The sequence below is a fragment of the Sinocyclocheilus anshuiensis genome, unplaced genomic scaffold, assembly GCF_001515605.1.
Source record: "Sinocyclocheilus anshuiensis isolate Anshui unplaced genomic scaffold, SAMN03320099.WGS_v1.1 scaffold210, whole genome shotgun sequence".
Lineage (NCBI taxonomy): Eukaryota > Metazoa > Chordata > Actinopteri > Cypriniformes > Cyprinidae > Sinocyclocheilus > Sinocyclocheilus anshuiensis.
In genome coordinates this window covers 300,912-314,954 of record NW_015547666.1, presented here as the reverse complement: position 1 = coordinate 314,954, position 14,043 = coordinate 300,912, and the positions used below count along the sequence as shown (strand labels likewise).

Genomic DNA, 14,043 nt, shown 5'->3' with positions numbered 1-14,043 from the left:
CCTTTTTTTTTTCCAGTATATTTTGAATGTTATGAACTGTAATGCAAAATGAACATTTTAGTAAATCTCATGGATTATTCCTTGGGCAACTCCTTGGACTAAATATCTGCTATTATATGTTTTCGTTCTCAGGAAGTAAAATATAGGACAAAAAAAAAAATAGTGAAGGAAGTAGGCAGAAGTTTCTCAAAATGAGGAAGTCTACAAATAGTTCCATTTACTTTACTGAAGTTTGTGTCTGTACAATAACAGCAACACGAAGGTGAAAAACTTTTGAGTACACCAGTATTCACTCAGTTTCAGTTTACTCTTAGCGCTGGTGTTCCTGAATTGGCTTCTTTTGAACTATCCACTGAGTTTTTGGTCATACCACATCCTGTTCAGTTCGACAGCAATTTGAACATGGTGTGTAGTCACTGTCCAAAGTGAGGGGAGTCGGACACTTTGTAAGGTAAGAATATGTCTGTTCATGTAGTGCATCAGATTTTGTGCTCAAGTATGATGTTAAACTGGATGAATTCTTCAGGCTGAGTGAATTAAGCGTGAATTAAACCAATTAAGTGAATGATGAAAAGAAAAAAAACAATTTTATTTTTATTTCATATGCAGTGTTGTATTAGAAACAGTAAAAGTATGCATCATATTAAATATTCTAATAGTAAATCTTAATATGTTGATATGGAATCATGAAAATAAAAGGCAAAAGTTCTAGTGAAACTATTGAAATTATTTGTATAATATCTCACTTTGTTGTGGCATTACCTGATCTGGCATTATTTAGTTACTTTGAAGTAAAAAAGCAAAAAGCAAAGCTGTTCAAGAATATCAGATGTTTCTCTGCCTTACTGTGGTGCGATATTTCTTTTAAAGAAGGCAATTATTAGTTTGTGATTATTGATTAAATAAAAATGTGTTTAATGTATGTTAATAATTCAACACTAATTCATTAATGATTTGCATATAAAAATCCTGAATATTTGCATTGATGTTTTTCACATTATATAAACTAAACTTTATATATAGTGAGCTCCAAATGTCTAAATTGTAGATCACTCTGGAGACTTTGGCGTTCAAAATATAATTAAGAAGGAAAAAACAGAAGGTTATAGGGTTTTGAAACTTTTACGAGAAAGGTGTTATGACAAACATAACAAATACTGCAAAATTATGAAATTCATGAAACATTTTACTTGCATTGTTACCATGTTCTAATATAATTTATAATGAAAGAACTGTATAATTGAGAAGTTTTCTCACTATTGCTCTTAGACTTTTCAGTATATATAAATTATTGTCCAGAGTTTGTTGATTATTATTAGTAGTAGTATCTTACACAAAGCCAAACTTACTTAAAAGATCATTAGAGCAACCTATTTATATCTTAATATAGGGCATGCTATTATTATTCCACCATTTTGGCTTAATAAAACACCTTAATAAAATACATTTTATAATAGCTCACAAAAATGTAAATTACATATTTAAAACTTGCACGTCTAACCAGTGGCACACGTCTCTGTAGCTAGACATGTTTTATTGAAGTCATTGTGCTGCTTCGCTGCATTTACTGATTTAACACAAAGCTACAACCACATTTTCCATTATAAACCTTGCATTTTGCTGTTAGCTTACAATAACACTGACCTTTTCTTGCTAAGCCAATCTGGCTTCTTCTTTATGGAATCTTTTGTGGTTGAATTTGATGAATCTTCTCAGACTTGCTACTCTTTCATGCATGAACACGAGGCCCTGAGGTTTTGTATTAGCGCTTGTGTTTGAGGTTGCTTTTTAGTGAGTAAAAAGGCTAGAGGATGTATTTTCTGTTTGCTTCATTTGGCATTTTGACAAATACTTCATGGACTTAATTTCTCATTATTGGTAATAATGGGAAAATTAATGTATATTTTTATAGAAAAAAAAATGAAGCAGAATGAAAAAAAAAATAACAAATTTGCAATTTGCAATGCTGATAAGAGTGTACTATATTTTTGTTTATGGTTTGTGGCACTAATATAGCCCCATTGCTGCATTAAGCAACACTGAAGCATGAAATGGCTCATTTCCATGTAAGGTGTTCAGTTGTGTGAATTGATTTGTGCGCTTGACGTGAGCGGATTCATCTGCTTGCTGTGTATCATCTTTAAGTGCCTTAAACATCTCATGGGAGTGGGCTTAAGTTGTAGTAGAGGCTGAATGTTATTGCAAAAGACTTGACCACTTCCTTTTTCTGTGTGAACTAGTTTCTCAGCGGCACATATCTTTTAACATCTTACCCAAGTTAGAGTTTGAAATATACATAGACATACACATACATGTGTTTGTGTAATTTACTTTGTAAGAACATATTTGCTAAAACAAAGTGTGGAAAGAAAATACAATTGGCGTTTCTCATTATCTTTAAAACCTCTTTGATCTAAAAGCTTAAATGCTCTGACTATATTTTGTATATACAATGTGACTACATGTAAAAACATTTTTTAAATGGATATGGATCTGAAGGTAAAACAGCCAAAAAGTGGCTTGTATACATACTGTAGAAATTCCTGAGTGTGCATGAGCTGTAATATAGGTGAGCAAAAATATAAGATAGGTTTGATCTGTTTAACTTTATTTCACTCTTCCATTTGTGTTATTTCATAGTTTACTATTGTAGACAACAAAGAATGAGTAATTACACAGTGAAACAAATCTTTATAAAAGTTTCTTTTATAACGCTTGACATGCTAAATACAAAAATCACATTACTTTGTTTACTTTGTAAGAACATATTTGCTAAAACAAAGTGTGGAAAGAAAATACAATTGGCGTTTCTCATTATCTTTAAAACCTCTTTGATCTAAAAGCTTAAATGCTCTGACTATATTTTGTATATACAATGTGACTACATGTAAAAACATTTTTTAAATGGATATGGATCTGAAGGTAAAACAGCCAAAAAGTGGCTTGTATACATACTGTAGAAATTCCTGAGTGTGCATGAGCTGTAATATAGGTGAGCAAAAATATAAGATAGGTTTGATCTGTTTAACTTTATTTCACTCTTCCATTTGTGTTATTTCATAGTTTACTATTGTAGACAACAAAGAATGAGTAATTACACAGTGAAACAAATCTTTATAAAAGTTTTGTTTTTAATATTTCTTTATAACGCTTGACATGCTAAATACAAAAATCACATTACTTTGTGTGTTTCATTAACAGTGCCCTTGAAAACTACAAAATATATGTTGACAGCTTATACAAACTAATCTGTTAATAAAAATGACATGGCGCATGCATAATACTAAGCTAAGAACTATAGTTTAACATTAACCAAAAGTGAGTCGTCCAAAACTTCAGAAGTGCATGCTGGATGATTTTTGTCTTTTATGGCTAGTCCCATAATGTTCTGGAATGTTCCAGAAAGCACTAGAATGTTACAGAATATTCCAGAATGTTAGAGCACTTAACTGGATGTTCTAGAATCCTTGCAACAACAACAAAAAAACATGTCAAACTAGTACACAAATGTAAACCGATGTTTCATAATTCATAATGACCTCAGTATTTACCAAAACATTGATGCTATGTGAAAATAATGAATAGTTCATTAAAATTCATTTAATGAACATATGCTTGGAGTAGATGAGAAGAAAAAATGAGAAGGAACAGACAGTCAAATTAAAATGAAACCGATAGCTAAAGATAAGACATGACATTAGAAACCAGTGAGAGGTGTGAGAGACAACATTCATCAAAAGAAGTAAAACACAAAAAAAGAAAGAAAATATATTGCATTTATAATGCTATCATGGCAAATTGATGTTGTTGTGCTCAACATTTATTCATAATGTACTGTAATGTACAGTCTTGAGTGCTTATTGCCTTTACACCATGGTCATTACATAACAAAATGATTAAAATAAAGCCCATTTAAACCTTTATTGATCACACTTAAGTTTAGGGACCAATTCTCACTATGACTTTTGCCTCAATAAACTCCTAACTTGCTGTTTATTAATAGTAAGGTAGTTGTTAAAATTAAGGGATCTAAAATAAGGGCATGCAAAATAAGACATTAATATGTGCTTTATAAGTACTAACAACCAGCCAATATGTTAGTAATATAGTTAAGAATGAGAATTGGTCCTTAAAATGAAGTGTTAACCATTTATTTGATCACTTATGACATCCTATATAGACCCTGTTGAGTAAGGTTATTATTTGGCATTCTTAGCCGAGTTTACAGGGTTTCAGTCTCTAGATTTTGTTTACAAATTGGTGTTTGCTCTGATTTTCACGAAAAATATGATCTAGAGTTTCTAAGAAATGATCTACACATTGGGCCTCATTTGTAAAGCGTTCGTACGCTCAGATTTGATCTTAGAGCGTGCGTACGCTAAACTCCACGCCTGCGCTCATATTTGACGTGGAAAGTGCTTCGCTTCACGTCAGGGTCTGAGCAGACGTAAACACTTATTCTATTGCAGGTTTTTGAAAATGTACGCTGTTCTTGCAGCTCTGAATTAAAGAATTTGGACGATGGCTGGTGATCTTTTACATGTTAGTGACTTTAATTAAGAGTCGTTTACAAGGCAGAGAGCTGAAACCATTCAGATTCAAGTTCAAGATCATTTGCGATTCAGAGATTTCACATCTGAAAGAGAGGCGTATGTGCGTACGTTCATTTTATGAGTCACATGCGCACATAAATGTGACCCTGGCACACAAAACCAGTCATAAGGGTCAGTTTTTGGAAATTGAGATTTATACATTATTTGAAAGCTGAATAAATTAGCTCTCCACTGATGTATGGTTTGTTAGGATCGGACAATATTTGGCTGAGATACAACTATATGAAAATCTGGAATCTGAGGGTGCAAAAAAATCGAAATATTGAGAAAATCATCTTTAAAGTTGTCCAAATGAAGTTCGTAGCAATGCATATTACTAATCAAAAATTAAGTTTTGATATATTTACAGTAGGAAATTTACAAAATATTAGTGCTGTCAAATGATTAATCGCGAATAATCGCATCCAAAATAAAAGTTGTTGTTTACATTATATATATGTATGTTTACCTTTTTTTATTTATTATGTATATATAAATACACACACATACAGTATTTATTTTGAAAATATTTACGTTTATACATTTATATACTCATATTCTTATATTTGATATTATATATAAATATATTTAATATATAAACATAACATAGTTTTCTTAAATATATACATGCATGTGTTTGTATTTATATATACATAATAAATATACACAGTACACACACACATATATTATGCGAACAAAAACTTTTATTTTGGATGCGATTAATCGCGATTAATCGTTTGACAGCACTACAAAATATCTTCATGGAACATGATCTTTGCTTAATATCCTAATGATTTTTGGCATACAAGAAAAATCGATAATTTTGCCCCATATTCAATGTATTGTTGGCTATTGCTACAAATATTATGACTGGTTTTGTGCCCCAGGGTCACATTTGAGAGATGATCGTAAGATCAAATTTAGGATGGTTTCTGCGCATTTTATAACTGAGGCCCATTGTCTTTTTCAGGTTATTAGCGGTCCTCTGAGCTTTGGCAGACGGTTGAGCAGATATGGCAGAGAGGGTGCAGGTGCTGCCGTACTTCTTCGGCAACATCACGCGAGAGGAGGCGGAGGAGTACCTGCGGCAGGGAGGAGCGGGGGACGGCCTGTACCTGCTGCGCCAGAGCCGCAGCTTCCTCGGCGGGTTCGCTCTGTCGGTGGCCTACGGTCGCCAGCTCTACCACTACACCATCGAGAGGGAGATGAACGACACCTACGCCATCGCCGGCGGAAAATCTCACGGAAACCCCATAGATGTGATCGACTACCACTCGCAGGAGTATGGTTTCTGCGCATTTTATAACTGAGGCCCATTGTCTTTTTCAGGTTATTAGCGGTCCTCTGAGCTTTGGCAGACGGTTGAGCAGATATGGCAGAGAGGGTGCAGGTGCTGCCGTACTTCTTCGGCAACATCACGCGAGAGGAGGCGGAGGAGTACCTGCGGCAGGGAGGAGCGGGGGACGGCCTGTACCTGCTGCGCCAGAGCCGCAGCTTCCTCGGCGGGTTCGCTCTGTCGGTGGCCTACGGTCGCCAGCTCTACCACTACACCATCGAGAGGGAGATGAACGACACCTACGCCATCGCCGGCGGAAAATCTCACGGAAACCCCATAGATGTGATCGACTACCACTCGCAGGAGTCCGACGGGCTCGTCTGCCTGCTGAAGAGGCCCTTCAACCGGCCCCAGGGCACCGAGCCTAAAGTCGGGCCCTTTGAGGACCTCAAGGAGCAGCTCATCCGGCAGTACGTCAAACAAACCTGGAACCTACAGGTGGGTGCCAGCTTAACACTTCATCTGGTAACACTTTATTTCAATAGTCTAGACTACACTCTTAAAAATAAAGGTGCTTAAAAGGTTCTTCACAGCGATGCCATAGAAGAACCATTTTTGGTTCCATAAAGAACCATTTAGTCAAGAACTGTCTCTTTCTTACCTTTTTATAATCTGAAGAACCTTCTTTCGCCACAACGAAACAGAAAGGTTCTTCAGATGTTAGTTAAAGGTTCTTTATGGAACCATTTAGACAGAAAGGTTCTTCTATGGCCTCGTGAAGCACCTTTATTTTTAAGAGTGTATAAGTAACTTTTTGAGTACATGTCAGCTTAGCCTACTAACCCTAACCATAACCCAGCAGTCTACTGTAATGACTGCTAGTTGACATGCATTGGCAAAGTTACTTATAGTCTAAAGTGGACTATCGAAATAAAGTGTAATCCTTTATTTAATTTCGGTAACACTTTATTTAAAGGCAACACGTTATATGGTTTCACTTTATTTTCATATTTTGTTGACTATAAGTAATATAGTACATATACCTACATATCTACTCTCATTAGAGTAGAAAATACATGTAGTTAATTAATATTACTCAGTACTTAAATGTATAATTACACTGTAACAAGGACAGCTTAAAACAAAGTGTAACCTTAATTTCTCAGAAGTTGCTCTTTCATAACTCAGAAAGCTTTTAGGGTTTGCAACACACTTGCATGGCGAGTCATACTGTACTCTATTTTGGTGAACTTGTATGAATTTGTACAATGTCTTTTGTATATTTTCATACAGTACAATCTGCTTGTGCTCCACCGATGGTTAGGTTCAGGCTGACCTTCATGCTTACTTTATTTCTGAATACTTTTTTTATGAATTGTACAAATTCGCCAAAACGTTAAATAGTTATGCTTTCTCATGAGTTTGGTATTGAGACTTCAGTTATGCTCAGAGACAATTGCTTAAATAGAGCATTGAGCTCATGTATTTACTATATGTTTCTTTGTCTTCTTGTGCATGAAACAACTTTCTTTTTTGGCTTACGTTTCAAATCATCCTTACTTTTCCAGCAAATCCCCTCCAATCACCTTGCTCATGGGTACACTGTAAAAATTGACTATTTACAGAGTATATTTTATGAGAAAATACTATTTCAGTCTGAAAATTTTACTGAAATTTAATGAAATTAGTGAACATTTTATATAAATAATACACATTTTTACATCTATTTTCACCCAGTTCCTAATAGATAAAGCCCCATCTTACTTTTTTCTTGTTGAATAGTCAGAAGTTATGTGAGATTACGAGAATAAAAGAAGTTGTGCATATTTCATGTTTCACTCGTCACAGCAACCTTCACACATTTTGTTTTTGTTGCAGTCAACTTTTGAACATTTGCAGCAATTGTGAATACATTTATGCCACCCCTGTGCTGCATTAAACAAATCATAAAAGCACATTTTTGGTATAAGACAGGAGCAGTTTATTAGCTATTTCTGATTTATTATTATATATTGTGGTGTGGCAGGGTTCGGCTCTGGAGCAGGCTATCATCAGCCAGAGGCCTCAGCTGGAGAAACTCATCGCCACAACGGCTCATGAGAAGATGCCGTGGTTCCATGGCAAGATCGACCGCGAGGACTCAGAGCAGCGGCTGCTCAGGAGCTCACACGTCAACGGCAAATTCCTGTGAGTCTCAAGCCCTTGTTGGACTTACTCTGCAAGTACAAGATAAATGAGACCTGATCTTGGGTGTTGAGAATTACACTAGTAAAAATAAAGGTGCTTCACGAGGCCATAGAAGAACCTTTCTGTCTAAATGGTTCCATAAAGAACCTTTAACTAACATCTGAAGAAGCTTTCTGTTTCGTTGTGGCAAAAGAAGGTTCTTCCGATTATAAAAATGTAAGAAAGAGACGGTTCTTGACTGAATGGTTCTTTGTGGAACCAAAAATGGTTCTTCTATGGCATCGCTGTGAAGAGCCTTCTAAGCACCTTTATTTTTTAAAGTGTGAACCCAGAATACATACCTTATTAGCTACAGTATATAATCTAGATTTATACTTCCATTCAAAAGTTTAGGGTCAGTAGGATTTGTATTTATTATTTTAAGAAATTACACTTTTATTCAGAAAGGAGGCATTCAGTTGATCAAAACTGACAGTAAAAACTTTTAGATTGTTACAAAAGACTTTGGTAGCACTTTATTCTAAGGTGTCTTGTTACACGCATCAAATCAGCATATTAGAGTGATTTCTGAAGGATCATGTGACTGCAGACTGGAGTAATGATGCTGAAAACTCAGCAGCTTAACAACTAATAAGCAGCTAATTAGGAGTTTATTGAGGCAAAAGTCATAGTTAATGGTTTGTTACTAATGAGAATTGGACCTTAAAATAAAGTGTGGCCAGTCTCTTCTGCTCACCAAGGCTGTGCTCAAAAATACAGCAAAAACAGTAATATTTATGATTTCTGAAGGACACTGAAGACTTCCAAACTTTTGAAAAGTACTGTACATGTAGAAAATCTGATAATTTGCAAAAAGTGATGCATTGTTATTTTAGGCTTATCGTATTTGCTGATATCCTAAAAGAGGATCTTGTAGAGTTAGACAGTTGTTTTGGTGACCAACAGGACAAACGCCACGTTATATTTAGATTTCCTGGTTGAGTGGCTGCACATGATGCACGGCATCAAAGGTTCAGCAAGGTGAATGCTACAGCTAGGCCATTAACTAGCCCTCAGAAACATCTCTCACTCACACGGTGATTAGGAGAGAAGTGCATGGTTCGAATGAGGTGAGTGTGCAATGAAAGTGTATGTTGATATAGAAATAGTTTGATTTCATGTACCGTGTAGCTTTTCAAAGGTGTGCTCATCTGGAGAATGTAAAGAAGTCATGCTTCTTTAAGTTATATAAACAAAGCCTCCTATATAACACTATCTGTTCATATATTGTGTGCTGTATATATATTCTTTTCAGCTGAAGCTTTACGTGACAGTACATTGATGAGAGTTTATCGACCGTTCGTGAAAAGCAAAGTATTCTATGAAACAGGCCTCAGCGTAAGAAGCGTAACCACAATACTGCGTGACGCTGAGATGATGTCCAGAATCGGGCTTTGATGTGCACTGTGTTGTGTGTTACAGCTGGTAGAACATTATTCGTACAAGCCTGACGGCCTGCTCCGAGTGCTCACCGAGACCTGCCCGAGACCGTCACAGAATACAGGCGTAAGTACAGTCACATCTCTAACAAACGCAGCAGTGACCATGTGTTCTCATATCAGCTTGCTTTAAAAAAAAAAGCCTTTAAAGGTGACATATCATGAAAATCTGACTTTCAGACGTTTTTTTGGCAGAGTATTAGAGGTACGAGCTGTAAAATCACAGCCCTATTCTGGAAAAGGGGGCGGGGAGCAGCAGCTCATTTGCATTTAAAGATACATGCACGAAAACAGTGTGCTTCTGCTTCTTCTCAAAATACGCATTTTCAAAATGATATAATAAATGTTCTGTGGGGTATTTTGAGCTGAAACTTCACAGTTACATTCTGGGGACCCCTGAGACTTATATTACATATTGTAAAAAGGGGCATAATATGTCACCTTTAAATTGCACTGACATGTCAGACTATATAAAACACTCACATTCAGGACTGTTGTGCTGTTTAAAATATCCACAGATAATTGTTAATTGTTTCACTGAATATATATATATATATATATATATATATTTAAAACACACGATTTTAATTTAACTTTTTAACAGTTCATTAAACTTGGTGTAAATTGAAAATAAAGTGGTTCTCAACTGGTGAGTCATGACACAAAAGTGCTGTCACAGACAATAGGGAAAGACAGTGCTAAATGCAATAATAAAATGCAACTAACTAAATAATTTACAGACATGGTGATGGAAACAATATGAGATGGGAGGAAAAATTCCTCCAAGAAAGAAAAGATTCTGGTGTTTAAATGCAAAACTTTGGGATTCCCTCAAGAAACTTTGCATTTTCTTGTAAGGAACAGGAAAAAATTGCATAATTAATTTCCCATTCGTTCATGAAAGTTTTGCATTCCTCCGAGGCAAAATTTCCCCAAAAAATGTTTGCATTCGTTCACAAAAATGATGCATTCCTCTGAGAAACATTGCATTTGCTCACAAGGAAAGTTTGTCCAAGAAACATTGCATTTGTTCTCAAGGAACACAAAAGTTTTGCAAACGGCTGCAAAGTTTCTTGGTGGAATGCAAAACTTTTGCAAGTAACCACAAACGCACTGAAATATAATTTTCTCTCTCATCTAATTTTTTTCCCATCACCATGTTCCGGACAGCAAACCAAAATAAAGCTTATTACATTTCCTCATCCTCAAAAAATGAAGTGAAAAAAGAAGAGGAAGACGCAGATTATGAATGATTGAGGACATCAGGGATAAACATGATATGTTCTGACCACAATTTGTTTGGCTGCCAAGAGCATGAAACCTCTGGAGTTAACGACATTAAGAAACCAAAAGCGTTCATATTCTTATTCAGCGTATTCATTCAAATGTGACATTTTCTAAAGGTTTATGCAGTTTACATAATACATTTCAACATTTGATTTTAAAGTCACCACTTGACGTCCAGTGTTACATCTGTGTCCTGAAGTAAAGCCTGCTGAGAACCACTGAGCTAGACCGTACAAATCCATTTAACACAAGGGCAACTGCAAATGCTATCATGTAAATGCTGCTGAATGTACGTTGAATTAGTGAATTTGCTGAGCTAGTTATTGAAGAATGGGTCATGGATGTATAGCATTAAACATTAGTATCAAATAGTGTAGGATAAAAATAACCTAATGCTCTTTAAAATTGTGGTTTCTAGCTAGGTGCCACAGGTGGGATTCTCTCCAGAATCAAATCATACTCCTTCCCCAAACCTGGCCAAAAAAAGGTGCACTAACACACCCCTCTCCTCCTCCCTATCCCCCACTGGCAGTGGTAGGACACCCGCCTTGCTTGCGTGTGGTTTTTGCTTCTAACTTCGCCCCTCTCTGATCTCTTCCTCCATTCACTGCCCTGTACATCACATCCAATCACCAGCAATAACTCTTCACATTCATATACAGACATCAGATCAATTAAAGCAATGGTTGCACATTTTTTGTTGACCCACCTTGATTGCCTATCCACCTTATTTTTAACATAAGTGTGGGCATGACTATTTTTAATGTGCGAGGCTTCCAGTTATTTTAGCTCTACAAAAACAGCTCCTTGTATTGCAAACTTGTATTTGTCATTGTATTTTTTTTATTTATTAGCAAAATCACAAATACATTGGTTTGTAGTACAAATTTACCATTTATGGTATACTGCACTTTGTTATTCTTCTAGTTATTTTACAGTAGTGGCTAATGAATTGGAAATCTCGCACATTTAAAGAAAATAGCTTAATTCTGCCTTGCAAAATAAGGTGGATAAAAGATGTAAGTCAGGGCACATGTGCTTGAGTTTATTTGTATTTTTCTGTACTTAAACGTGTTTTGGGATACTATTATTTATATATATAAATATATATACTATATATATTTATATACTATAGTATTCACGTGTCTGGGTTTTGGGTTTCGGGAACTAAATTGGGAGACCAGCTAGTCCAGCTTAGACTGGTTTAAGATGTTTTTCCAGCAAGGATTTGAAAAACTTAAACCGTTCTTCTTCAACAATAAAAAAAACAAAACTGTGAATGTATTTTTATTATGCTATGCTGCATGGGTAATGTTGGTTACAGTATTTATTCAGAAAATTGCATAATGTAATGTGTGGATTTTATTTAGCTCTTACATCCATCAGTGAGAAAAAAAAACACTAAGACTGGAATAGTCAGCATATTTACATCATTTTAAAATGAAGCTACTTTTAGATACACTACTATTCAAAAAAGTTACTTTTTTATAGCTCCTAGTTCCTACATTTATTTTTAGGAACTATTTCAGCAAGAATGCATTAAATTGGTCAAAAGTGAGAGTAAAGACTTTTACATTGTCGCTATGAGCCATCATAACACAGCTGTTTATGTTTATTAAGCAACAAAGAAATTTGGCACATCACTATCCACCTCATTTTTCCTGTAAGAGAGACATGGACATTTGTAAATGTAATGTCTCTGGCTTCCGGTGTCATTCGCTTCCAGCTATTTTTAGCTGTACAAAACTGCTCGTTTTGCTGCTTGATATTGCAAACTGGTGTGACAGTCTTGCCATATTATTTTAATGTATAATCTTAATTATGAACACACTGGTATGTAGTGCAAACATTTTGACCATTTACAGTACTTTGTTATTCTTCCCTACAGCGGCTAATGAACCGGAAGTCTCACTCTTTTTTAATGATGTAAATGACATAATTATCAATCCTATTTGCAAGAGATCTCTTTTTTTATTTATATACTGTGTGTTGGCTTTTGACCTTGGAAGAAGTTTCTCCTCTTCTTCATGGACACTGATCACCTCACATATAATGAATTGCCATTCATTTAGCATTGAAACATCTCAGTAAATGTAATTACACATTCAATTGTGATTTAAGGTGCCATGAAGAACACAGGAAAGTTTGGTTTGACCCTGTCCCTCTGTCCCATTGATGCATGCAGGCATTTCAGATAATGTGCCTGTGTTCTATCAGCTGTTTCTTTGCGAATCTGTGTATTTTCACAGTTGTAATCGTGTCGTGTGCTTGTAGGGTCATATTGAAAATCCATATAACTTCAGATCAAACCTCAGAGGTGAACTTCCTAAGCCTAATATCTTCAACAACACAGGTTAGTTGACTTGCTTCAGCACACCACCACTTGTTTAAATGATCTTTAAGTCTAAAATCGTTCTCTTCTGACTAAACGCTCACACTATTGTTTTGGCAGAGGCTATGCCAATGGACACACAGGTGTACGAGAGTCCATATGCGGATCCTGAAGAGCTGCGGTCAACGACAGTGAAGCGGAGCGACCTGACTCTGGAAGATGGAGAGTTGGGCTCAGGCAACTTCGGCACAGTCCTGAGAGGAGTCTACCAGATGAAAAAGTTAGTCGACCAAGAGGATTTTTTTTATTTTAAAGGGGTCATATGATGCGATTTCAATTTTTCCTTTCTCTTTGGAGTGTTACAAGCTCTTGGTGCATAAAAAAAGATCTGTAAAGTTGCAAAGACTAAAGTCTCAAATCCAAAGAGATATTCTTTATAATAGTTAAGAGTCAACCACGCCTACCTAAAACGGCTCGTTCTAACACGCCCCCACATGTCTACGTCACGATGTGGGAAGATGTGCAGAACGCCGCCCAAATGTTCACGCAAAGAAAGAAGGCGTAACTTTGATTCTCACTGTAGTATTGTTGTTGCCGCCGCCGCTGCCATGTCGTGAAGGCGCTGTGTGTTTCGTTGTGAAAGCGAAGCTACTTTGTTTGGTCTTCCAAAACAGGACGATATCTGCTTCGTCATGCCTGGAGCTGATCCGTGCTGGTTACTGAGGAAATACTACAATACTCCTCACTCAAGCCCCCGGCCTCCGCTCACTCTAGCCCTCCGGCCGTTCCTCACTCTAGCCCTCCGGCCTCCGCTCACTCTAGCCCTCCGGCCGTTCCTCACTCTAGCCCTCCGGCCTCCGCTCACTCTAGCCCTCCGGCCGTTCCTCACTC

At 36.3% G+C, this 14,043-nt stretch overlaps 1 protein-coding gene and 1 pseudogene across 1 annotated transcript; both read left to right on the top strand.

Annotated features, from left to right (window-relative positions):
- The first annotated feature begins 274 nt into the window (after positions 1-274).
- Positions 275-5,902, top strand: LOC107702560 (tyrosine-protein kinase SYK-like). The gene is made up of 2 exons (XM_016504917.1): positions 275-451; positions 5,563-5,902. Exon 2 carries the CDS (start codon positions 5,606-5,608, stop codon positions 5,900-5,902), a length of 297 nt encoding a protein of 98 aa, XP_016360403.1. The 5' UTR covers positions 275-451; positions 5,563-5,605.
- Positions 5,903-5,927: 25 nt separating this feature from the next.
- LOC107702569 (tyrosine-protein kinase SYK-like) overlaps positions 5,928-14,043 on the top strand; it is a 14,366-nt pseudogene continuing 6,250 nt past the window's right edge.